The sequence below is a fragment of the Cephus cinctus genome, unplaced genomic scaffold (assembly GCF_000341935.2).
Source record: "Cephus cinctus unplaced genomic scaffold, Ccin1 Ccin1_scaffold0076, whole genome shotgun sequence".
NCBI lineage: Eukaryota > Metazoa > Arthropoda > Insecta > Hymenoptera > Cephidae > Cephus > Cephus cinctus.
Genome location: NW_014332817.1, coordinates 646,924 through 671,162, shown reverse-complemented (window position 1 = coordinate 671,162; position 24,239 = coordinate 646,924). Strand labels below are relative to the sequence as shown.

Genomic DNA, 24,239 nt, shown 5'->3' with positions numbered 1-24,239 from the left:
AAAAAAAAAAAAAAAAAAAAAAAAGAGTGCAAAAATATTATTCCAGGGCAATCCAAACTTGTATGAAGGTATTAAAAAAAAAATGTACCATATTATTTTTGATAAAAGGTTCGACTGTTATCTTTTCTCCTTTTTTTTTTAGGACTCAAATAAAGGTGGAGTTGGGATCTCATTTTTTTTTTATAGGCTTTTATGACCCTTTGTTTTTGGATATGTTCCTGTCTGTGCTTTGGAGCGTGGATGAATTACGCTTTTTTTGAATTTTCATCTTCCTTGTTTTTTTTACCTTTTTTTTTTAGAAATCTATGTGTTCGTATCATATCTGTATCAACGACGCTTACCTGCACGGAACTCCTGCACGAATTTTCCGGGCATTCATTTTTTGTTATTGTCGCGTAAATCATACGGCAACCCCTCTTTGCTACTTCCCATCCTATCGCGATATTTTTTCTCTTTTTATTGTATATATGTATGTATGTGTATATATATTTTTCTCTCTTGCCCCCATGCCCCGTAAATAATCCAGAGCATATGTGTGAACATACATACGTATATATTACAGAGGAATTGCTCGATTCGCGATGCTTTTCACCAGCTACGAGTTATTGGGAATTTCCCAGTATTTGTGGTAAATTCTGAAAGAAAAAAGAAGAATGTTTCCTTCCTCGAAAAAAAAAAAAAAAGAAAAGAGGAACGGTAGCCAAGATAATCGGATTTTACATAGTCTTCGATCGTAACTGAAATTCTTGCAGTCTCGGTGGACTGTATCGGTTTTTCATACGTTTATCGAGATAAAAAATGATAGAAAATACGAACCACTGGGTTTCGAATGAATCGAATGCTAAATGATGACCCACCATTCTCCATCCAACAATAACCTGATCAAAACGTACCCATACGCTCCTATAGGTAATTCAGAGCTGGATGATGGACTTCGTGCACTGATTGATGGGAAACATTTGGGACTCCATAAGCGGCATGATCAATCGATCCTGTCAGGAGAATGAGAAAAATAAAGGAGCAAGGGAAACAAAACTGGTGTCAAATTCACGAGGGATGACAGAAAGGGAAAAAAAAAAGGAAATTAAGCCATATCAACAGCTGGCAAATGATGGTAATTCAAAAAGTCATTAGCATCGTTGCACTGAAACGAGTAAAAACGTTGAAAGAGAATTTTGAAAAATATTCAGGTGAAAAAGAAAGTTCAGTATCCGAATGAAACTTGAGAATGAGATGGTAACAGAATTTGTAAATACGCCACCGGTAGCCTCGCCCACCTGGCTCCCTCTTCGTTCAACACCCAGGAGAAGCGGCTAGTGTCACGCGGATCACCCAGTTTGGTAGGAGCTGGGGGGGGAGGATCGTGGGGTTGAGTGTAAGGGGTTAGAAGTGGTATCACGAGGAGCTGCTAGGATTGCGCATGCGCAAGTATATCTTCACTCTATACCACCTCCCAACCTGCCGCCCTAACTTAAACCTCAAACCCTAACCTCTAAAACACACACCAGGTTTTAGCGATGCTCTTGGCTGGCTCGCATCCTTCTCAGAGCCCCATACTAAATTCCCTTTTCGGTACACGAGGAACACCTATGGGGTTTGTTCTCTTTGGGTCTCCTGTCATCCCCTATTCGCAAAATCTCTAGGAGCCTACCCCTCGTGGATTCGAAATTCTCAATTTCGACCGGGTCCACCCTTCGCGAATTGTCCATCCGAGTAACACTAGTAATTACCATTACCTTTCGCTTGTCGGATAAATATATTATTATTTCCATTGAAATCGGAAGACCGAGAAAGGGATATTCCACGGGTAAAAAAGAAAAAGGGTGAAATTTGATCAAACATTTTTTTTTAAATTTCAACGTCGAAATCGACTTACTCGCTTGTCTGCATTCGAAACGAATTTTCAATTTGTCGCCCTTCGCCCCACTTTACATCTCGGCCATTCATTCTCTCGGAATCGTTTTCGGCATGAAAAACGGAAGTTCCTTTTCTTTACAGTGAAACTTTCTACCGATAGTTTGGTGCGCGCGAAAATCACTCTCCCGCTTCCGGTGACAGACCGGTAATCGAGTAATCGCTTGGTGAAACCGAAGAACTTCGGGAGTGTCTCGTTTGCCGGAAGTATAAAAATGAAAGAGGAAGGGCAGGGGGGAAGAACGATGGCGCCGATGTTCGCGTCGCCTGTCGAGATTTCATAAAGTCAATTTCCATCGGGTATAGGCATCGTCGTCAAACTTCTTCGGAACGTCCCAACGTTCGTAGCTGTACAAGAATGACGAGATACTAGAGAGGGGGTTTACCGTTTAATTACTTCCGGTTTTCATATATCGACAATATTCATAAGACCGAGGTACCAATAAGTTGGTAGAATTAAAAATGGCCAAAATAATTAATTTCACAAAAAAAGATTCTCCATGACCAACGATATCTAGTGAGCATTATTATACGTACATATGTGGAATTTAAAATATACAGTTTAATACAGGGTTATTCAGGCTAGCCTGTTCATTTGATTTCAGTGACACGTCAAATTTCCAAAAGTGCCTCCGAACTGAATAACCCTGTAATCCCAGTTACTATTGTATTATGATTAATGATAATGATAACAAGAACAACAATAAGGACACGTATTCTCATTAGCCTATAAGTAAGCCAAAGCTGCTTACAGCAGCAATGAGTTATATTAAGACAGAATGTGCGCAAGAGATAGTCGCTGCATCTCATTGTATTAAAATACTAAAGTGGCTTGGATAAGATGCATCTATAAAGTGCAATACAAAGATGCATCCACGTAGTGCACGGTATATCCACTTACAATGAATAACGCAAAGGCGTACGATACAAGGCACTTAGAATAACATATAAAATATATATTTTCTAATTAATTTTATAAAACTATCAGTCATACGGTAAAAATATATAAAAAGTTCAATCAAAGGTACAAGCGTTAAACGTAGCCACGCAGTCTAATCAATCAAAATTCTACTGATTAAAATACAAGCCTTCGGTCATGCGAACTTCGCTTACGTTCAGCCATTTAAAACACATCGGCGTCATTAACGTAAAGGCGACAACACATCGTGCGACGTTAAAGCACGTTACAGCGGGAACTTCGGCGTCGGCGCGTTTTCAACGGCCAACGCCCGTGTCGGTGGGTTTACATTTGGCCGCATGCGTTCCGCATCCGGTAGCTCGGTTAAAAGACAGGTAGCTAAAAGTTACAGAGCTCTGTGTCAAACGTGGTTACGTCATGGAAATATTTTGAATTAAACAAAAAAATCGAAATTCGTCCTTGACACTTTGGACGTGCGACAAAGTATCTACTAAGTATATTCGCGCACGTGGAAACTATCCTTTCTCGTAAAAAAATCTCGATTTCCCAGCATCTCAAGATCTGGACCATGTATGAGATTTATATGGGATATTTAGATGGCTTGGATTTTCGGGCGATTCTCAAGCAACACAAGACCTGACGACGACCACGACCTGACGAGCAATGACCCTCTCGCACCTCCCACCCCTTTCGCACTCACCCACTCCTCTAGACAGCGCGGGTGGTTTTGGCGTAGGAGGAGGGTGGGGAGATCCTGCCGGGAACCCCCGACCGGTCGGATCCTCCTTTGCCTGCCCCGAGTCAGTATTGCCGGGCGTCTCGACGCGGCCGCACGTATTGGGGGATGCTGTATGCACGGTGCAGCCCTTATCTCGTCTCGCGGTTCTTATACTACTGTTTCAAGGGACCCGCCCACATTGGTAACACGCGATATAATGCAAACTATATATAAGGTTTTATAAGTAAAACGCCTATGGTGATCCGCGAGATGAATCTGTCTCGGAGAGTTTTCTTCTCTTGCTCCGCCGTGTCGGAGGACTCTGATAATCGGGGTGATGACAATGGTGTTAGGGGTGCTGGTGAACTGGAGAATGGTGACGTTCACGATGGTTGTTGTTATTGTTCTGACGAGTCACGCAATTACGGGACCACGGCCATCAATTGCAGACGCGGACGATCGGCATTTGTTGTTGTCGTCTTGAGCTTTCTTCTTGCTGCGCTTCCGTGCTCGCAACCCCTATCTGCAAAGGGTGAGTTTTAATTATTTTTAAATATTACATTGTTTTCTATGTCTACGCAAAAAAGTTTTTGGCGGGATCTGTTACTCGCTTATATATTGTATATATACAATATGGGACGGTATAAAATAGAAAATTGAACGTACGATAAGAAGTATGAAAAAGGTATGCAATTTTGAAATTTTACCCACCATTATATTTTCAATATACTTCGGTAAGAAAAGAATCAAAAATTTGTGCGTGTCAAATATTTTATTCGCGAAGCAAAAGTTTGATCTTTGGTCCGACGTAAAATGAAAATCATACTTTTTCCTGAAACTTTTCAAAATTTCACTGCCACCTACATTTCTTGGATTATATATTTGGGAAAAATTCGGTACTCGTGAAATGATCATGACCGCGCGTCTCGATCATCGAAATCTGTGCCAATTAAGGCGATTAAAGCGCACTCGGGTCAACCAAAGTGCCAGGGCGTCAGGTCGGATCAGAGCTTGCAGCATCCAAGCTGCAGCGAGCTGCAAGCTCGATGGCTCGTGAGTGCTGTTCCGACCCGGCGGAGGCGTGGTCGGGCTGTGCCACGACCTGGACGTACCTCAAAATCTAACACCACCTAATATATAGTGAAAAAAATTAATTCTCACCAAGATATGCATTTCGAGAATGAAAAGGTTAAAAAATTTGGATAAAACTTTTCGGAATACAAAAATATAATTTTTATCGAGGAACGCTCTTAAAAGGCTATACATAGTCCCTACAAGAAAAGATTATAAGATCTGAACATATAATTTAATGAAAAATGCCCAGAATATTTACTATATACAAATAATATCCAGTAACACGCAATTTTCGGATATCGTCCGCAAACGTTCCTTCGTCCGTTTACAAATAACGACAATATCCAATGCGACCGCTGAGATGCGCTTTCGACGCGCACTTAAACGCGTTTACGTAAAATGAACGCCGGAACGTAATGAAATGTAGAAACTTAAGCCTGCGTGTGCATTACAGCTACATTAAAGTCACAATGAACAATAGTCGTCGTCATAGCTATTACAATTGGTAGCACTGTACGACACAGTCGATTAAATGTCATATAATAAAATGCCTGACCGATATTAGAGGGTTGGAACTCTAAGTATAAGATAATTTCGGTTAAACAAAACCGAAAAATGTCATGAGACGATTTTTATGTATAAAAAGAAAAAAAAAGCTCCGAAGGAAGGATAGCGGTAATTTTTCTTCTCCTTCTATTTTCCGCTAATTTTTTGTTCTTGTCGTTACTTTTCCTTGCTCCATTTTTTTGTTGTTGTATCTGTTTTTTTCGAATACCTTCCGCCGTCCTCCCAGGAATTGGGCTGCGCATCCGTTCCGTTTACGTTGATAAATTTCATATCTCCGAGCCAACAATGGAGAACGGCCTCTGTGGCTGCAAGGGTTGTGAAGGTGGATGAAAAATTCCTCGGTTGGATTAAGAGATAAGTACATACGTGAAATAAATAGGGGATGCTGGTTTCGCGATAGACTTCTACATGCTTGTGTACGCGTTCATATATATGTATTATACGTACGTATAAGGGATGATGACATTTGGGGGTTATAGTTGTTGGGGTCACGTTTATCCTTGAGAACCACTTATGAAATTTCCCAACGAACAGCTGATTTCACTGTTAAAGCCCTCGCTACCGATTCGCAATCCTTATAACGCGGAAAATTTATTTTCAACCCTTGTGTTGCCGTAACCATTTGCGAATACGTGGCGAACGAATTGGCAGGAATTGGAATGAACGATTTTTTGCGAAACGTTCGTGCTATCTTCGCGATAATAAATCCAATAAAATATCTATTAGAAAAAAAAAGGTTTACCGATAGGGATGATCGAGTTTATTTTTTACATCCCTTTTTTTGCTAGTATACCACCCCTATCGTGTATGTGTATAATTTGTTCTATGTAGATTAGGCTGCGTTCATAAAAATTGTAAAATCGCTCCTGAATATTTATTGTGTATCTTGAAAATGGCGAGTTCCGAAAAATGATTGAAAATGGTCCGTATGCCATTTTTCGTGTCAATTTCATGATAACTTCTTCGACAAGAGTATCCGGAAGCTGGAGGACGTAAAGTTTTAGAAAGTGGACGTGTGTCCAAGCCGCAAGAGGAGCCAGCGATAGAATTCTTTGAAAAAGAAATGCGGATGATGTCCCCAAAATGGCGGATTCCTACCAACTTATCTACCTTTCTATATACGTATATAGGTACGAATGAATCGCTTGGGAATGGACAAGAGGGTAGTATTCTGGATGGTCGAAGTATCCAAGTCTCATAAAGTAGGGATCCCCTTTTGGATACAAGAGACAGTTTTCCGTACGCCGAAAACAATCGTAATTTCATTTCGATACACAGAAAATGGAATGCAGAATATTTTCTCTTTTGTGTGGTACAATGTAGTTGAGGAAAAAAATTGAGTTATTTGAAAAATAAAAATAATTGTCTATTATGCTAAGATACTGTCGACCGATACTTAGGGACTAAAGGAGGGGGACGATTTTTTTTGGTTACATAGGATTATAACAAAGAACGAAAAATAATAGTAGCGGTGGACCACTGATACGAGTCAGAGAGAGCGCGAGGTTTTTCTTTCTTATGCCAGCCCGAAGAGACACTCTTGCAATTTTTCTTCATTTTTCCGCGACACGCATTATTTTCCGGCAGTTTATCACCATTTCCTTCGGGGAGTTACGGATAGGCCACTTTTTTATTTGGAGAACTCCCGTTTTCCCGTTCCATGGTTCTAGGTGAATACACCTTGAGAAATATGGTGTCCGCGTATGCTCGTGAAATTGTGCCGCTCTCATGGGGACACCCCATAGATTCATGGAGGTGCAGAATACTTTTCTACGTTTCTAAAGGACAGTCATACCATACAGTAAGACTCATAAGCAGAAGGTATGTGATCCTATGGGACTAGAATAGCCCGTAGAATCTTACTCGGCCCAATGAACAGTATTACACCACCATACGTCATACCTACGGTTACTCACAATGCAGTACAATAGAGAGACACGCATTTTTCATAGGATAATGTCAAAAATCATAATAAAATAAGTCAACCTACAAAAACTTAATACTCACGCCATGTCCTATAGGATCCATAAAATTATAACGTTCTAGACACTGTTTAATGACCTCCGAACCACGATGCAGTTAATCTGCAAAGGAAGTCGTGTTAAAATAATTCAATTGTTATACTACGCTCGGTTAAAGAGGTTAGATAAGTCATACCTTATTTACCAAGACTCGAATGTTAATTAGAATATTATTTTTAATTACCCCAAAGGACAATCCACACCGTCCCAATCCTTGATCAAATGCCAGATATTACAAGCAGTCAACTTGTTCCATGACCTCAGGTAAAGCATGCGGTACAAGTGGAACATTGCACAGGCTGAATACAGCTTCAAAGCGGTAGCGGAGATTGGCTGGATGCAGCCTTTCATTCTCCCACGCCTTCATCCCTTTTCGCACGCCGCCATATCTCTCATCTGTCTCACCCTCTCTCTATCTCTCTGTCCAATGGTACAATCCAACTTGCACTGATGCATCGTCCCACACTCTGGGCTCCTATCAGTCCCGTTTGCACATGCCGTTCGTCATACCGATACGTATCGGTACGCATCTCTCATGAAACACAGATAGAATAGTTGCGTATGCCGGATGATATCTAGTGCAGATGGCAGCACAGTCGGAGAATTGTTACTAGCTAGTGAGAAACAGGCAGATAACGGGATAAAGTTAAGTGCATTACGTTGGTGCGCTCGGTCTGCGCATGCGCAATGGCCCGATGGTTTGACGTTTCCTTCTCGCGTCATAACCTTTTTTCACTGGAAACTTTATACACGCTCTGGTTCGTACGTAGGTATATGGTGCGGAGAGTGTGAAATGATTATTATCGCGGGTTTCAATTACTTTATTTACATCTGATTAGAAACCGTGTCGCGAATTTATTATATTGTATTTACCATTGGAAAACCCATTGATGCAGCTAGAATCTCTTGTGACGTGTTGTATTGATGTCATTTTAAATGATGCATTTATACACGCACCGCCGATGATCGATAATCGTGTAAAATGGTTCGAGGGAGAGAAGGGCACGTTAAATTCGTTATGCGTCATACAGAACTAACTGGAGTCGTATGTATGTATATAGAATAACGAGAATACAGAGTTCTATTTACTCTGATACAACAATCGTATTTGGCATTTGCTTTGCAGTGAATGCAAAGTCTCTACCGTTTGCTAGGGATTTTCGTAAAATATTTAGAGACATGTAACAAGGTGTTTCCTGCAGCATTTCAGAATGAATATTTACTTAATAACAATAACCTTTTTGTGGTTTATGTTAAATCTATTCTTGCTTTTACTAAATTTATATGGGTTCTCTTTCGCTATGTCGTAATAAAAGAAGACTTGCATTAACGTAGGTTGATGTAATCTTGATAATATGGATAATCCATCTTAATGGGAATTGCATGATTCTTGTATGAAAGTCGTAAAAAGGGCTAACGGTAGATACATGAATCCCTATATAGAATAATGTTTGGTGAAAAAGTAATTTATCTTTTTGCCTGACGTATTTGCTGCGGGTGGCCATTTATTTCGATTAAACCACCTTGGACAACACGACGCTGTTGCTCACGTCGAGTTTGTCCTGGTGGCAAATCATTCCTGAGGGAATTTCATAATAGGAAGCAGGAGCGTAATATTGAGGGAACAAATTCTGTAAGCTGAGCCTCAACAGGGTAGGTACAAGATTTAGCAGAGAGGGAGATATCATTGATTCTTTTTCTTCTTTAAATGGAGGTAACCTTACATAATACTCGAGGAAAAAAAACTCCCATAGCGTTTCTATACTTTGCAGGCAGATGATGTGACGTGAAATGAGAAATTTACGTGTAAAGAGCTGCCGGATCCAAGAATGGCGAATTGGAGGGTAACGAGTCGAAGGTCAAAGGGCACCGAGGAAAGTACATAAAGAAAAGTCAGAGGCACTCGGTAACACGGAATTCGTTTTTTTTCCCTTCTCATTTTAAAGAAAACCGTGGATTCCACTTCATTCTTTTCATGTCCGTTAGCGAAACGTCGCGACGCTCGGCGTTCTTGTCGTTCATTTAAAAATAAATGAGAATCCCAACGGTTTGGCATTGCTACGAATTAAGAGTTAACTCACGTAATGAACTTCGTCTGCAAAGTCTTCACCAGGCGCGTTCACGCGATTCTTGTAAACTACCGGCATTGCCGTTACATTAGTACTCATTTTATTTCACTTTCAATAAAACAGCGACTGTCCTTGTCTCTCTTATTGGTCCGTATGATTAACTTTGTTCGAGCGAAGAAGAATTGAAATACCTACAGTGCATTTAATCCGGCGTGAAATCACGTTAAAGTACAGACACTGAAATTTCGAGAAAAATGAAAAACAAAAAACGTGTCACGAGAAATCTCAAGATTTCCATTGAAATTACTGAAAACGTCCGTTTTGCACTTGACCTTTTTTTTTAATACTGACTGATAAAGACCCTCCCTCTATTAAATGAATCAAATTCTAATCCAATCGAAATTTTGATCCCTTACAGCTTTTTTTCAGTGCCTTATGTCTATATACACAAGCACAGCTTCATCGAGAAAGTTGACAGAACAAACCGAAAGAATAAAAATTGCCTGAATCTTTCATCAGGCCCTGCCGGCAACTAGCTTCGAAATTATATTTAATATTTATCCCGTTCGAGGACCCAGACTATAGAAATGCCGACCGCAATAGCACGACCAGTACACACCGTATTACCCAGTAGGTGGCTGATACGGCTTAACACCACTGTACGAGTAATTAGTCAGCTGTCTGGGATTAAACATGACCCAGCGTACCGTTGCATATAGTCTCTGGGTATTTCGCATCACTCTTTCTACTGAAACATTTTCGACCTAACCGAACCTATTATACTATTTATAGAATGAAGACGTATCCACTGTAAATGCCATGACCGCATTAGACGCCTGGCTAATGAACAGTATCAAAATACCATACTCCAATTGTCAGTATGAAAAAGAAGAGCAAAAAATTCTCATATCAGTAAATCTTTCTTTTTCAGTAATCCATTATCAAGGGGCTGTAGGTACTGAAACTTTGAGAATTGAGGGAGGATCCGGTCCAGGAGATGGAGCAGTTTATTTAGCCGGATGGTAGTAGCGCAACCGGAATGGCTGCTGGTGGAGCCAGTCCTGGTGTCGTTCCTGGTGCCGGGTTGCTCTCACGGAGAGGGTTGATCCTTTGCCAGGGTTAGGAGGGTAGGGATACGCTATTACGTCTTAATACTCTGACCGTGCCAACAGGCGCCCATACCAACGCGTCCTAACTTCCCTAAGCTTGCCAGAACTAGACAGATGCCCTATTAATAACCTCCACGTCCATGTTGCACCCTGGACTCTCCCACCCCTTGTGAAATCCTTGGGGAAAACAGTCCTGACGGAGGGAAAAAAACCCTAATTTGACGACCTACTAGTCTCGATTCATTTTTTTACCTTATACTCTTCTGTCCTTCTTCCCCCTCCACTTACTCTTTTTTTTTTTTCTTCAGTAGCGGAAGACCCGGTTTATCAGGCACGGCAAAAAGTCCTTAATTCGATCACCAATGTCGAACACTGATGACTGAGGGCTCCTTCTTCTCAACGTCCACGGTCTTTGGTTACTGCAAGGCTCCACAGAGCCTAAACTTTTCCGCTTGTGTCCTTTGGGAAGGAGCGTAAAAAATGTTTCCCTACTTTTTTTTACAGCGGGTAGCCATGACGTTGGCTTCTTGATTTTATCTGCGATTTATATTAGACCGAGGATGGTAACGGATGCTGGGGTAATATCTCATTTTGGATATACCGCGAGAGGGAGATAATAGTTTTTACAACGTTAATGATTTCTAGGTAATCACGAGGAAGTGGATATTAGAGGCAGAGATCGTGAGAGGCGAGAAAGGAAAATTGGAATTCCGAGGGAACAAAGAATGCAAGGGGTGTTGCCGGATGTATTGGCTCGTTTCGAATTCTTCGAAAACTTATCCAACTAAGGAATGCTCTTAAGGAGGGTTAAATGGAGCGATGATAAGAAAGAGGATTTTTTAGGGAAACGAATTATAATTCTTTCTTATGACAGAAAATATCCATCATCCTATAGTATATCTGTATATCTGTACTTGCGGTATCACGTAAGGATCATATATATATTTATTACTTTTCATTTTTATCTTTCCACAACAATACAACAATGCATCGCACGAGGTGACAACTATCGATGTAATTTTATTGATAAGGTCCGGCTTGAATTATATAATCCATACACAAGGAGGAAACACGGTCAGTGTTCAGTGGCCGTTATAATCCGTCCATTGTGACGGACACAGTGAACGTTCGGAGCTCAATTCCCTGTGAGGTATGGCCCCATAAACGAAGCGCAGCTATAACCATGTAATAGATATCACGTATCGAATATACGACCTTTCACCTCGGCACTCTCTGCTTCTCTTCGACATCGATCTCATCCGATAGCCACTTCCGAAAGCAGTAGGCTGAGAATACTTACTAGTATGTCTGTCAATTTATCTATCCATTGATCTATACTTACCTTACAGACATACCTAACATAACCTATAACCTCTATTCCAGACCCAGTCAAAGAAATTGCTCGTTCCATTGAAATTCCATGCGAACGGCAAGGAAGGTAGAGCTGTAAAAAAAATTGCATGGAATTCTCAAGGATGCATTAAAAATTTAGATTGATTCAAAGTCTGGCAGTTGAAATAAGCGATTAGGAAGATTAAAGGTCAATAGAGATTTAACGTGGGAAAAGTCTATTTGATGTTTTTGTATACGTACATTATGTACCGATATCAAATGTGCTGGAAAATTGTACCTGCATGCACACGGTATTATGGTGAAATTGCATAGTACACGGTACCACGGGAATGCACGGGTGCTGGCTTCTATGTGGACATTTTCAGAATCTGCTGTGATTGCAGTTTGCTTAGTGTAAGAATGTTCGACGGTGGCGTTTGGTTTGGTTACTTGCGCCACTGCGGGCAGAACGCTTTGGAAAAAGTTTCTGAACGAGTATACGAGACTTTGTTCGTAATGGTTCTTTGGATATAGGTAAGCAAGTACGTACCTCGAGTTCACAATTTCGATTGAGAGTTCAGGAACAGCGATGTTTACTTTTTTGTTAGTTTTTCTTAGTAATTCTCATGTTCCAATAGCTGAAAGAGGAAAATTGCACTGCCTTATCGATATGCAGATTTTAAGCTAGCGCAAAGTGCATCGGATACATGAAAAATGCACTTTGACACGGATGAATTATGTTCATATTTTATCTTGACCTATAGTATCATATACCTATAGTATATATATTTACCTATCCCGTAAACAGGTCATGCATAAAACTCAATCGGCCGAGACTCGATGATATTATAAATCGCTCACACCTTATAATCTCTGTTAGGGTCCTGAGCACATTGGCAACCTTTGACCCGGATGGCTTCACTACATTCCCCGTATTCGCAATTCAATAGCCCCAAAACCATAAATATGACCATCCTATCTCTCGCAGTGCATTTCCGAATTTCCTTATAATTCACATTGATGGCGCAGGAAATATCTAGCGAATCACCCCAACCTGCAAGTTTCGGTGTCCATTAAGACAGGGGTCATGTGAAATAAGGTAATATCTGTAATTCTATAGATACGACGTGTTCGGTCGAAAATTCCAATACTGTTCCCCTGTATTACATACGGATTATTATTTACAGATGAATCATCCAATTTGTCATAATGAGTGGATCAGTGAATCTTCAGGATGAGAGCGCTTGGTCATTATGAATTACGAATGGCCTTGTAGGTGGAGTGGAGACGAATTAATTAATTAATCCTCAAATCCGCTCTCAGTCGTTTGATTATATCACAGCACCGTTATCATACAATTACGTTAAAATTTCAACGTTTGTCGATCACCCACCTCATCCGGTCGCTTTGTACTGCAGAGCGATCGCACATAAATGAATAATTGGTGAAGCTTTGTGCAAATGACGTAGCCAAGCGTTTGTTTATACACCATTAGCAGTATAGGCCGTTTCCTACTCAGATGTACAACCGGGTCCAACTAGTATCGCTGCTGCTTCTCTTCCACTTGAACTCCACTTCGCATTCACTTCGCCAGCTGCCTACGTGGACTTTGTCCCAGGGCCGACAATGCTCCGAAGCCTCGAGGAAGACCCCCAGCTTGAATTTCCAAGTCCAATAACATCAACTTTTCATAAGCAACGCGACTCCAGCCAGGTACAATATCCAGGCGCTCTCATTTTAATGGGTTTGTCCATGGGGTTGTCAGTAAGACCAGGGTGCACCATGGCTAAGGGTGAGCATACGTAGACAATACAGAAAAACGAGTGCATCCAGTCCCAGAAGACCAGCTGTAAGACAAAGAAAGTCGAGGAGTCGTCTGGAATTAAATTTATTTATTTACCCCAGGAACCTCGAAGATTTATTTAGCGTGGAATCGTCGAAATATCTTGGTGACGTTGACGTTCACCCAGCATGTGCCATCTGAAATTCTACATGATTCTCTGTATACGCCTGCACTCTGTAGTCTTATGGTTACATATATGCTTTACCTGATGGATCCACTACCAAGCAGTGCAATTCAACTTGCACCAGCATCTCTTATAGACTCCAGCCTGACGTACGATGTCTGCGAGTTCCTTGCGGTACCGGAAATGGAACTGCTGGCGTTTCTGGTGCGACTGTCGTCATGAATTCAGAGAGAGAAATTGTTAGAAGAACCTAGCTGTGCTTCAGCTAAAACCCATACGTACCCGGTGGTGTTTCCTGGGAACTTTTTTTCCAAAATTTCAATCGTGATCTGTAGCATTGACATTACTTTCATCAGCCCATCCATTCGGCACACTTGCGTCTCAATTATTTTCTTCGTACAAATCCCACGAATTCAGTCTAGCCACATTCGACCTTTTCCAATGGCATATTTCAATGGTGATCACAATTTTGACTAATGACTTGAATCATTCGGATGATTGATCAATCAATTCAACTGGACATTCCGTACTGGGTAATCGCACTGTAGCCACGAATTTCGGTAACGTTACTTCACCGCCAACCACCGTTACATAGCTGGACGAACTTTAGTGGAAATTGTCCAAGTTTCTCTGCGCGTTGCTTGGGGCAGCAACTAACCTCCGGTTTGGTTGCTCGTATCACGTACGTATCGTCGTGACGTCACAGATATATTTTCCAACAATAAAACTTATTGCGCGGAGTCATCGTACAATTAAAAATTTTGCGAGGTGTATATTCAAAAATTTTTTCTCAAAAATAATAATCGTGTAACCGTCATCCATCGTGATGGCAATATTATTTTATATGCCGTAAGAAAATCCAGTATACGCAGGATTAACTAGATTTTGTCACAATGGCGACTAAGCTCCATTGTAGCAATTCTAACCCTGTTTAGCATACGAAGACTTGCGTATACAGCAACCCCATTTGCGCCGCTTCTACCTTATTTTACATCCGTCCTCGATTTTTCAACTGCGGCAAATTTAAATTCACCAAAGCGCGCTACTCTGAATCAACCATCAGAGTGATTTCTGGCATCGGGTTAGACAAGCGCTGCGATATACACGTGTACTTATATATGTCAGTTATGTATGTATATATATATAGGGAATTTTTTCAATTCTAACCTCAAGGAAATACTATTTACACAGTGGCTTTTGCGACGATATTTTTGCTCTCGGATTTTTCAATTCCGAATTTTCGGCCGCTTCATGTTCGGCAAATATTTAGGGACGTTGAATTTCCAAGACGAAAATTCAACACGGACCATACATCCCACATACGAAGGGTATGCCTCAACTTTATATCCTATAGGAATTCCCTTTGACACAATGGGCATTCCACCCTCGAGATACGCAATGGATATAAATCACGAAAAATAATTTAAAAAGTCAGTAGAACGCCATGTACGAAACAGCCGTCATACGTGAGTTTAAGTTCGACTCCGTGTCATTAAATTTTGCGAAAATGGTCGTGAAATACGACGAGGGACGTCGCGACGATAATCCGACGACGCTCTGGAGCAATTAGACAGAGCGAAGCTACTCTTTTTTTTTTATCCAGTGAATTTCACGTTTCCATCCTTTCAGTTCTATCACGTGAGAATTCATTGAATTAAATATGTATGCCAGTTTGTGTTGCTCGTAGACCTAAAGTAACTGTGGTTAATGCTCCTAATTAAATAAACAACACTTTTTTTATTAGAAGGGATCTATGAATTGGATTATAGTACAATGATATAACTGGTCTTGTATATATTTATATATGCGTCTGCCGTCACTAGTCTCTGATCTACCACTTTATATATACATATATACAGACATACAGATATATACATGACAGCCGGAAGATCTCTAGTAAATATATTCGATATCAGGTTCCTGGCGGCATTTCCGTCGTTGACACTTAATACAGCAAGCGAAGTGTCATCGACGTCGACGCTTGGCATCTCGGAATTGCTATGGAGGATACGTCGGAAGGTTCTCGACGTCTATTATGAAATCAAGTACGTACAACGTGCCTGGTGAAAATCGGTCCCAGGACCGTGTACGCGGGTAGAGGAAAGAAAGAAAGAAGAAAAGAAAATACAAGAAAAGGTATTCTTATCTCTTGAGGAAGAGCGAAATTGTAACTTAACCTAACCTAAGCTTCTATCATACACATATACACCCTTTACCTCGTGACGGAAACCGTTGATCTCTTCGTCGAGAATCTCGGAGCGGATCTTCCTGTCGGAAGAAATATAACCAATCCTGGGGAAAAACTTAATCGTCCGTAGCCGGGAATTATTTACCTCATGGTCTTCGTATTCCACCATCCCAATACGTTCGCGAAGGATCTTCGACCTAGCAGAAACCCCTGGCAGAGACTCATCACGCTCCACTATATAACTCAGCTACCAGTACTAATACCGACGCCAACGTCGACGCCGTTTCACACTACCTACGAATCCCTACGGACGCCCATGGACTCCAACACGGCTCGGCTCCGGCGTAATAATTTCATTTATTTGCTAAATCCCACCACGTACGTGCCACAAATGATTAACGTCGAAATCCTTGTCTCTCGCACCTCCTACCAGTGCTGCCACTAGCGGTACTTGCCAGTACTAAATCCGCCATGTTTTCTTTTCTCGGCACCAATCTTACCGCGCTTCTGATTGAAGATGGAACGTATTTCCAAGTTCCTAGTTGCGAATCAGCTCGGAAGCCTTCTTAGTAGGTTCAAATGTATCTTTTGAAAAGAAATGGAGAAGCGGGAAAACGTGGGAAAAAGTTAAGTGCTGCCGTAGGACGGGATTTTTGAAAAGTAAATATTATTTTCCATTCCCATTCATCTCAATTTTTGTTATTCCCTTGATTAAATTCTCATCTTAAGGGCTACATGATGTAATTTTGTATTGATAAAAATACTATTGTAATATTTACATACGTTACATATATTCTCTGGGTATGTTCCAATTTGCTGAAGCAGTTGACTACTACACCGTTTGACGCGAAGTTAGGATCTATTTTTTGGATGCCATATTTTTTGGTAAATGACTAGAACTATTGTTAAAAAAAAAACCCATCAGGAAGTAAAAGACTAGGCGGGATGCGAAGGGAATTCCAGAATTTTTTGATTTCCAGAACATGAGATGATGACCTCAGTTACTGTCGACGGCTAATAGCTAACTTCTGGTAACTAACTGGTCCTACCAATTCCAGCAGTGAAACCAGTGACGCCATAGAATTCACCGTACTAATATACCACTCCCAAAGCACCAAGGTCGTTATTTTAATCTTCGTTTGCTTTGAGGAATATTTCCTGGTTACTTTTATTCCCTAGAATGGCTTCTACGAAAATGGTGACAAATATTTTCTTTCGCAAGGAAAAATATTTAACGCTGCAATATAACGAACGGTTCTTATCAACGTACTGTGAATATATCGCTACTCCCAACATACTGATAAGCGATACAAAAAATATCAAGTCGAAATACATTACAATATTCTCGGTGACTGTTTTGTTCAACTTTTTTTTCTCAGACAATCCAACGAGTGTCAGTCTCACGCTTTCCCAGGCTCCCCCGAGAAATAATGGAAAATTCACTTTAAACTAGACTGCTTGGGGATTTATCGATCTTACGTAAACACGCTGTATTCCGGTATTGCAGAAAAACAACGACATACCGATAAGTCAAGGAATTTGTGTTTGTCGCGACGCATCAAATCGAACGACAAACGAGAATATAAACAGAGTTAACCATGCGTGAGGACGAGGGGAAATTGGCGAGGAGAAACGCGGAAAATAATATCCTGCCAGAAACGATTTCTTTCTGCTCCCCCTGATACACAGTGTACGCGACCATCCCTATCCGTCGGCAAGTCAACATGCGCAACACTCGACATATCCTTTTCAAACCAGAGAAACTCGTTAACCGTTTGAACCCAGCAAGTTGAAGGGTAGAGATTTTGAAATTACTATAAAAAAAATTCTCATGAAAAAGTGGGTTTTTTTTTTATAAATATAATATTTACCATGTAAATAATGCCATACTGAATTCAGTAATTTATGTGTTACGTAACGGATAGATATATTGTTATACAAATTTTAAATGTATTACCAACAACTTAAACAGTCGTTCAAAGACTCTCGTAGTAACTGGAAATACAAAGGGGATCACGGCCATACGATTTTCAGTAATCAGACACTATTCAGCCGTCCCATTCCCGTCGGTAAACTCTCGACAGAAGATAGTTTACCATGGGAAAACGATATTGTTGACACTGTTGAAAGGACAACACTGAACCCAATGAAGTTTCCCAGTGACTTTGGACAAGATTGGTAATAAGCGTAGACGCTAAAGATCGTTTGAGACTGTGAACGTTACAACTTTGAAAATTAAATTTAGATTCAGGCCACTGAATTAGGTACAGCAGGATCGGTACAGAGAAAGAAGAGGAATGACGGCTTCGGTGTTACACAGTGTTACATGATGGAAAGTTATATCTACGACTCGACGAAACGACAACCTATGTAAACGGTAAAGGTATAATTTTCAATGGTGATACATTAAAGTATCGTTAGAGGGCGACGAGAAAGGCAAAGTTTTAGCGGGCAGTTTAATTACCAGAATAATTATCCCACTGACAGTCAAACTTGCGTAGCAGGAATTGTACGTAATTTCTCGTTTGTTATTCATATGCTTGTTCTAATGTATATAGATGTTTGATTAGACCATTTCATAAATACGTAATACCCGGACAATCGATAAGTCACGTCGGCATTTTCGCACGTGGACGTAAACGACGTAATTCGGCAAGCGGATCGGACACGAAATTTATTCGTTGCGCAAATCCATCGATCCCAGGTTGGTATCCCTGCGCCAGGACAAATTATTCTGCGGCCGCTCGTGCTGCGGCATCGCAAACATTCGTCTGAGGTTGACGTTCATTTGCATGTGACCTTTCGTTAGAATAATCGTTTTACAATATCCTGATATTGTACCTTATAATTATACATGGCACGACGATATTAGGAGTGATAGGAATTTTTTTTAATATATTTTTTTGGTTACTTTATCATTCAAATTTTTTCGTTTTTTACGCGCGAAGAATCGTTACGTGTACTGATATCGAATATTAACTGAAATTCTTGTATGAGATATCGTTACCCTGTATATATTCCGTGAGAATTGACGTATCGAACGTTTAACAATTATACTCAGGCTGGTACATCGATTCAATTTCCCTTAATTGTGAGCGACGTGATTCCGGTACTCGGAAAACGTGTTTTGGGTATGCTAGAGGATAATACGTGCTCGGGTATGTATATCTATACGTGCACGAATAGGTATCAACATATAACGTATATAATCCGATTTTTATTACAATGGAAAATTCGATTACGTACTTTTGCTCTATCGATAGATTTATATTTCTACGTTTTAAATCTCCCGCTCGTACCGCAACGCCTCTATCGTCGAACTACAACGCGATACGTTGTCTGCTCTTTATGGGGAGCTCGTGGAAAATTCTGTGCGTTAAGGAAGAAATGATTTAAAGGTACGTTACTTGTTCGAGTGAATGGAGTACAGTTTTCCCATAGTTCGACGTGAATCATTTGTTCGTGTAACAACAGTGTTCGTGTACGCTCAATAAAGCACAGATGGACTTGTCGATTAAAAGTTCCAACGCCGACGCACGATTTCTTGTAACTTTTCTGAAAGCTAAGAGTAATTAACTCGTTCTACCAGCATTAAGGGGAATCGATAATCAACATAGTGCATTATACGCGTATATAACATTCCTGGAATGACAGAAGAGGCTAGATAAATGCAAAGTACAATATTTTATCAGTGTACATACCAGAGGGAAAATTGTCCTTTGTCCTCATTTTTTTTGTCAGCTACCTACATTTGCGAAAATTATGACTGTAGGATGTGTTTTGTTATTACGCAACTGAAATCCTCGACGTCAGAAACGTTAAACAAAGCGTTATGGAAGAGGATAAAGAGGATAACGTTGTACGAGGACGACGCCATTTCCTAGGCAAGTATTTCACGATTTTGTTTCATAATAACGATGAACGTTCGATACAGATTTGTTATATACTACTAAAGGTATTTCATTCTGACAGAAAGAGGCAGGACGGATAATGCTTTTTGGCCACAGTTGCTAAGCCGTTCAGTGTGTTTCGTAATACATGGTTATTCCATTAATAACGAAGAATGAGAGTTCGACGTGTTTTCGATGACCTGCGTTATCGCTATGTTTATCACCGTACTCAAATAATTTGATATGAAATAATAATTTCATCATACCTGATCATTATTTCTAAACGAAATAATGCTTGAAGATAATCCTAGTACAGGTTGTGGTATAAGAAACAAATATTTGATTTCGTGACAAATATTTTATTGCGTTACTCCGGGTTTTTTTTTCTTCTATCGTATGTATTATTGTCTCTTTTACGGGAGCCATCTTTTCTCGAGTTGGATAAAATTGCCACGTAGAGGAATGCCTTTCGACTATCAAGAAGGATAAATTCTTTAGATAGGAGTATTGGTGTGAGTCCTCAAAGCGTAGCGGCGGAGAAGAAGGAAAAACGGTAATCCCAATGGCGCCCTCATAGCAATGGCCGCGGAAGATCCTTTCCTCAGATTTGAGATATCCCCCTCGCGCGCTTTTCTAAGCCGAAAATAATTGTGGTCGAGACGCCGGAGCCGGAAACGTGAGTTGAGTATACGCCAAGAGGTCCTGAGAGCCAAGACATGTTTTCCTTTAAATTCGACTATTTTATTATTTCAGCAAGAAAATATATCTTCTCGGTTATCTTGCTTATCTAAAGGTCTGATAGGGTCATAAATAGTATCTTTACCCTGATGCCTGATCACGATGTTCATCCCTCTTGTTTTCCGCTTCATAAAAACTTTAAGCATTAGATTAGTTCCATATCTGACAGCCAAGATGGCCGTTTTTTGTTACCGTTCTTACATGGACCACAGTGAATCTAGATCGTGTATATTTTTTGCATATGCTTATATATATGTATGTCTGTAATGAATCGGATAAATGGTGAAGGAATGACAATGTACTTACTACACTGAGAGTATTAATTGTAAGTTTCTGCAGTACTGCTCTCTGTATATGTTCAGAGTAGAATACTTTCAGTAAATGGAGACACGTAAATAGCTTAAGGGAGCGCCTTGAGAGACATAATCACTGTTTATTAAGGCTCCTCTCTAATAACCGTGACTTCTGTTAGCGGCGTATCCTAAAATTATACGCATGGATTTTACAGGTAATTGTTTTTTACGTATTCAAGCTAAAAGCCTCTGGCTTCCTTAAGAAGGTTAAATTATAAGGGAAGTTTTACTCGAATGCTACTCCTTTAATCTAACCGTATACTAATTAGTGGTCGAAATTTTTGGGTAAATGTGCGGACATTAACGAAAAGTGGATGCTCCCGAGAATTTTCAACGAATCTTTAACCTCGTTGAAATTCCTCGATTTTTCTTCATTCAAATTCCCCGCAGCGCGTCATGTAAATCGAAACTCTTAAATAACCTGGAGAATTATGAATTTTTTCTTTGCACGAGCATAACTAGATATGTGACCAACGCGTGAGCGAGGTCCTTGAAAAATGGAGGATCTATAGAAAAAAAGAAATTCATTAAACAGCATAACGGTATTTCGAGTAAACGCAAAAACGAATAAGGCGCGAAATGTTTTCCTTGGTGTTTACATTTGATTACAAAAAAAAAATGTAGTGTAGAAAAAGTATGCAAAGCGAGCGAAATTGCATTGCGGATCGGTGCACCCGAATTTATGCAGTTTTGCAAATTGCGTCGTAACCAGTTTTTCAAAAATAACCATTACGCGCATCCGGTCAGTGAGCAAACAATCAGAAAGCGAAATATTGGCTAAACAGTGAAACAAAAAGCAAAAGAGGAACAAAAATTTATCGAACGACAAAAAATCCTCAAGAATTTATCTCCAGATATAAAATGGCAAATTGGATGAAAGGAGACGCTAAATTGCGACAACTTAGAAATGAAGGCAAAGAGCACGAAGAGAAAGTAAGTCCCATTTCTTGGTATAATCACGAAGCATTAATTGGTTCAGGTAAGATTAATGATTAAGGTAATTACAGTAATTAGCCAAGAAGATTATTTAACGTCGCCTTACACCGGAACGAGCTGAATCTTTTGAATGGTGCTGAAAATAAGAAAAAAATATTAAAATATAAAAAAAAATATCCCCCCTCTCAAGTAATACAGGTTGGCTAACTACATAGGCACGTCATCCTCTTTCAAGCAGCATCCCTCCCCTACCTACGTCATAGCTTAGCACTTCCCGACACTCCCGTCATCCCCATTGTGTTCCACCCTTATCCACCCTCGATTCACATAATCCTCTTCGTATTCCTCCAGTCCAGTTAACTACCCCCTGCCCCAGTCAACCACCTACCAAACTCCCGAGGAACCGCCGCTGGCATTTCCCTCGTGAATAAAGATAGCGGGTTATGTAAAAACAGGAGGCAACTTCTAGGAAAACTTGGCGTCGAGAGGTAAAAATTATTGGAGTAAAGAAAGAAAGGCAAAAAAAGGAAAAATGGAAAGTCCTTAATGATTCCGCTGGTTTCTGCACAGTCGTAATAAAGGGAGACTCGGGGTTATAAAGGAAACAACTTAGAAATAATAACACAGCTGAAAAGCACTGGACCAAAATCAATCGAGGGCCGTATTGAGAACTTTGCACGCTGACCATGGACCAGTTCAATGATCAATATAGAAAGTTCAGTTTCAATAAAGAAAAGAGCCCATGTACGAACTCAAAGAACCCTTTGAACGCTCTTTCCTTTTTTTCAACCGCCAAAGTAAATCGACCTGATTCAATAATTTGGACAGAAAAAGAAGTTCCGAAAACTTAAAAGTATCCGACAGTTTTGGTTGGACGAAAAAATGGTCGGAAAATATTTTCTGTCTGAAATATGTCTTTGTTTCGAAAGTTCACTTTGAAATGGATGATTTTTATCCAGCTGAGAAGATTTCCTATATTCAACCTTTTACCTTCTGTCCTCTAATTTCTAGTCCCAGTCGGACAGAACGGGCCGTTCTAGATTTAGCGATTTAGCCGAGACACGAACCCAAACCGACCGTCACGACCATGGATACCAACACGGAATAAGCCTATGAGTTGGGAAACTTGTGCATGGAGGAAAGGGTGGGCCTGGATCTATCCTGGGCAGCGTAATGGAGGGTCCGTCCGGCAAAGGATGGATGGGGGTGGGTCCACAAGCTAATTTATGAGGAGCTGCAAAATATTGTTCCCGTTTCTGAGATTAGTGTCGTTGACCTGACCCACGAAACCAGCTCGTTACCCTTCTTGTGGTAAATTTTGTTGCTTTCCTTTTTCCCTCGTCTTTTACTCTCTGCGCTTTGTGTCTGTATATATATATATATATATTATGACTGTGGATATATATTTCAAATATGTAGAATAACAAGAGAGGAGCGTGACTATTCATACTAATGACGGTTTCTCACTTGATATCGTTACGCATACATATACATTTGAAAATTTTGGGCAAATTGATAACGGGCAAAGGTCACGTAATGGATTCCCTTGAATTCCAGACACATACAAAGCGCCTTGTAAATGAAATGGAAATGGGTTTTAGGTTTGTGCTGGAAAATCATACTGTACAGAAATTCGAAACGGGCGACTGCGGCAAGATGATGGGAATTGTTATTTGAACGAGTTGATATCGGAAGAAGGGATGCTATCGTTTTCAGAATCCTCAGAGGGATGTTTAGGTACTATATATATATATATATATATATATATATATATATATATATATATATACCTTATGTATTAAGAGTTTCAGGGTTGTTACATAGGTACTTTTTAGTTTGCTGCAAACGCTTTCTTGATACTTTACATACGACATGAGAACTTGGGGTAACTTTCCTTGGATAAGTATTTGATTTATTATTTCTCGGACGAATGAAAATTAAGAAAATTCCTAGCCGTTTGAGTTTTCAAATTTACAAATTTTCTTCGTATAATCCTCATCGATATCGCAGGTAAAAATTTTGCTCGCATTCGTTGCCTTTGCTTTGATTTTAAAAAGATCCACTTAATAAAGTAATCCCTTCTAGACTAATACAGGACGATACTCGGGGTGAGTTTTCAACGTAGCTATCCCAAGTAAAATAAGCAGAAAAAAGGACATACGTATAATGGTCACTTTGGGGATTATTCGCAGGATCCCCATAGGGGTTGTAAAGCCGTAATAAATTTTATAATTACACGTAGCCAGCGCCTTGAGCGCTGTGAAAAGAATATATTTTCATTACGTCACGGGACTCACCCCTCCAACCCCCCAGGTGACTATACCAAACGAGCACGACCTTTTCGTAATCTCGGGAAATATCAGGAACCCTGTAAAAGGCCACCCTTAATACCTGTGGTACGAAAATAAATTTCATCCCCTTATCCAAGGAGCGTTCAGCCACGC

General features: G+C 40.2%; 1 protein-coding gene and 3 long non-coding RNA genes across 15 annotated transcripts in view; 3 read left to right on the top strand and 1 right to left on the bottom strand.

Moving 5' to 3' along the window:
• Positions 1 to 1,611: 1,611 nt before the first annotated feature.
• Positions 1,612 to 24,239, top strand: part of LOC107269790 (hemicentin-1) — a 50,755-nt gene continuing 28,127 nt past the window's right edge. For 7 of the 10 annotated variants that reach the window (XR_001538140.2, XR_003060389.1, XR_003060388.1 and 4 more), the window contains exon 1: positions 1,801 to 4,083. Coding sequence is in view for 4 of the 10 variants with exons in the window: in XM_015744076.2 (XP_015599562.1) it covers positions 3,807 to 4,083 (277 nt within the window). In the remaining 6 variants the exon portion in view is untranslated. Of the gene's footprint in view, positions 4,084 to 24,239 lie in introns of all 10 variants that reach the window. The other 3 variants (XM_025087440.1, XM_025087456.1, XM_015744046.2) reach the window with 3 other exon arrangements.
• On the bottom strand, positions 3,937 to 7,804 carry LOC107269870. The gene is made up of 3 exons (XR_001538163.2): positions 7,398 to 7,804; positions 7,200 to 7,276; positions 3,937 to 4,074 (listed from the first exon to the last, which is right to left on the bottom strand). It is a non-coding gene; the product is annotated as an uncharacterized LOC107269870 (long non-coding RNA).
• Positions 7,943 to 11,274, top strand: LOC107269869. 2 transcript variants are annotated; one of them, XR_003060448.1, is made up of 6 exons: positions 7,943 to 8,866; positions 8,986 to 9,119; positions 9,701 to 9,912; positions 10,214 to 10,409; positions 10,703 to 10,969; positions 11,037 to 11,274. It is a non-coding gene; the product is annotated as an uncharacterized LOC107269869 (long non-coding RNA). The 2 variants fall into 2 exon arrangements; XR_001538162.2 differs by having other exon boundaries at positions 10,700 to 10,969.
• Positions 11,300 to 13,184, top strand: LOC112494708. 2 transcript variants are annotated; one of them, XR_003060453.1, is made up of 4 exons: positions 11,300 to 11,693; positions 11,775 to 12,257; positions 12,604 to 12,822; positions 12,911 to 13,184. It is a non-coding gene; the product is annotated as an uncharacterized LOC112494708 (long non-coding RNA). The 2 variants fall into 2 exon arrangements; XR_003060452.1 differs by having other exon boundaries at positions 11,775 to 12,822.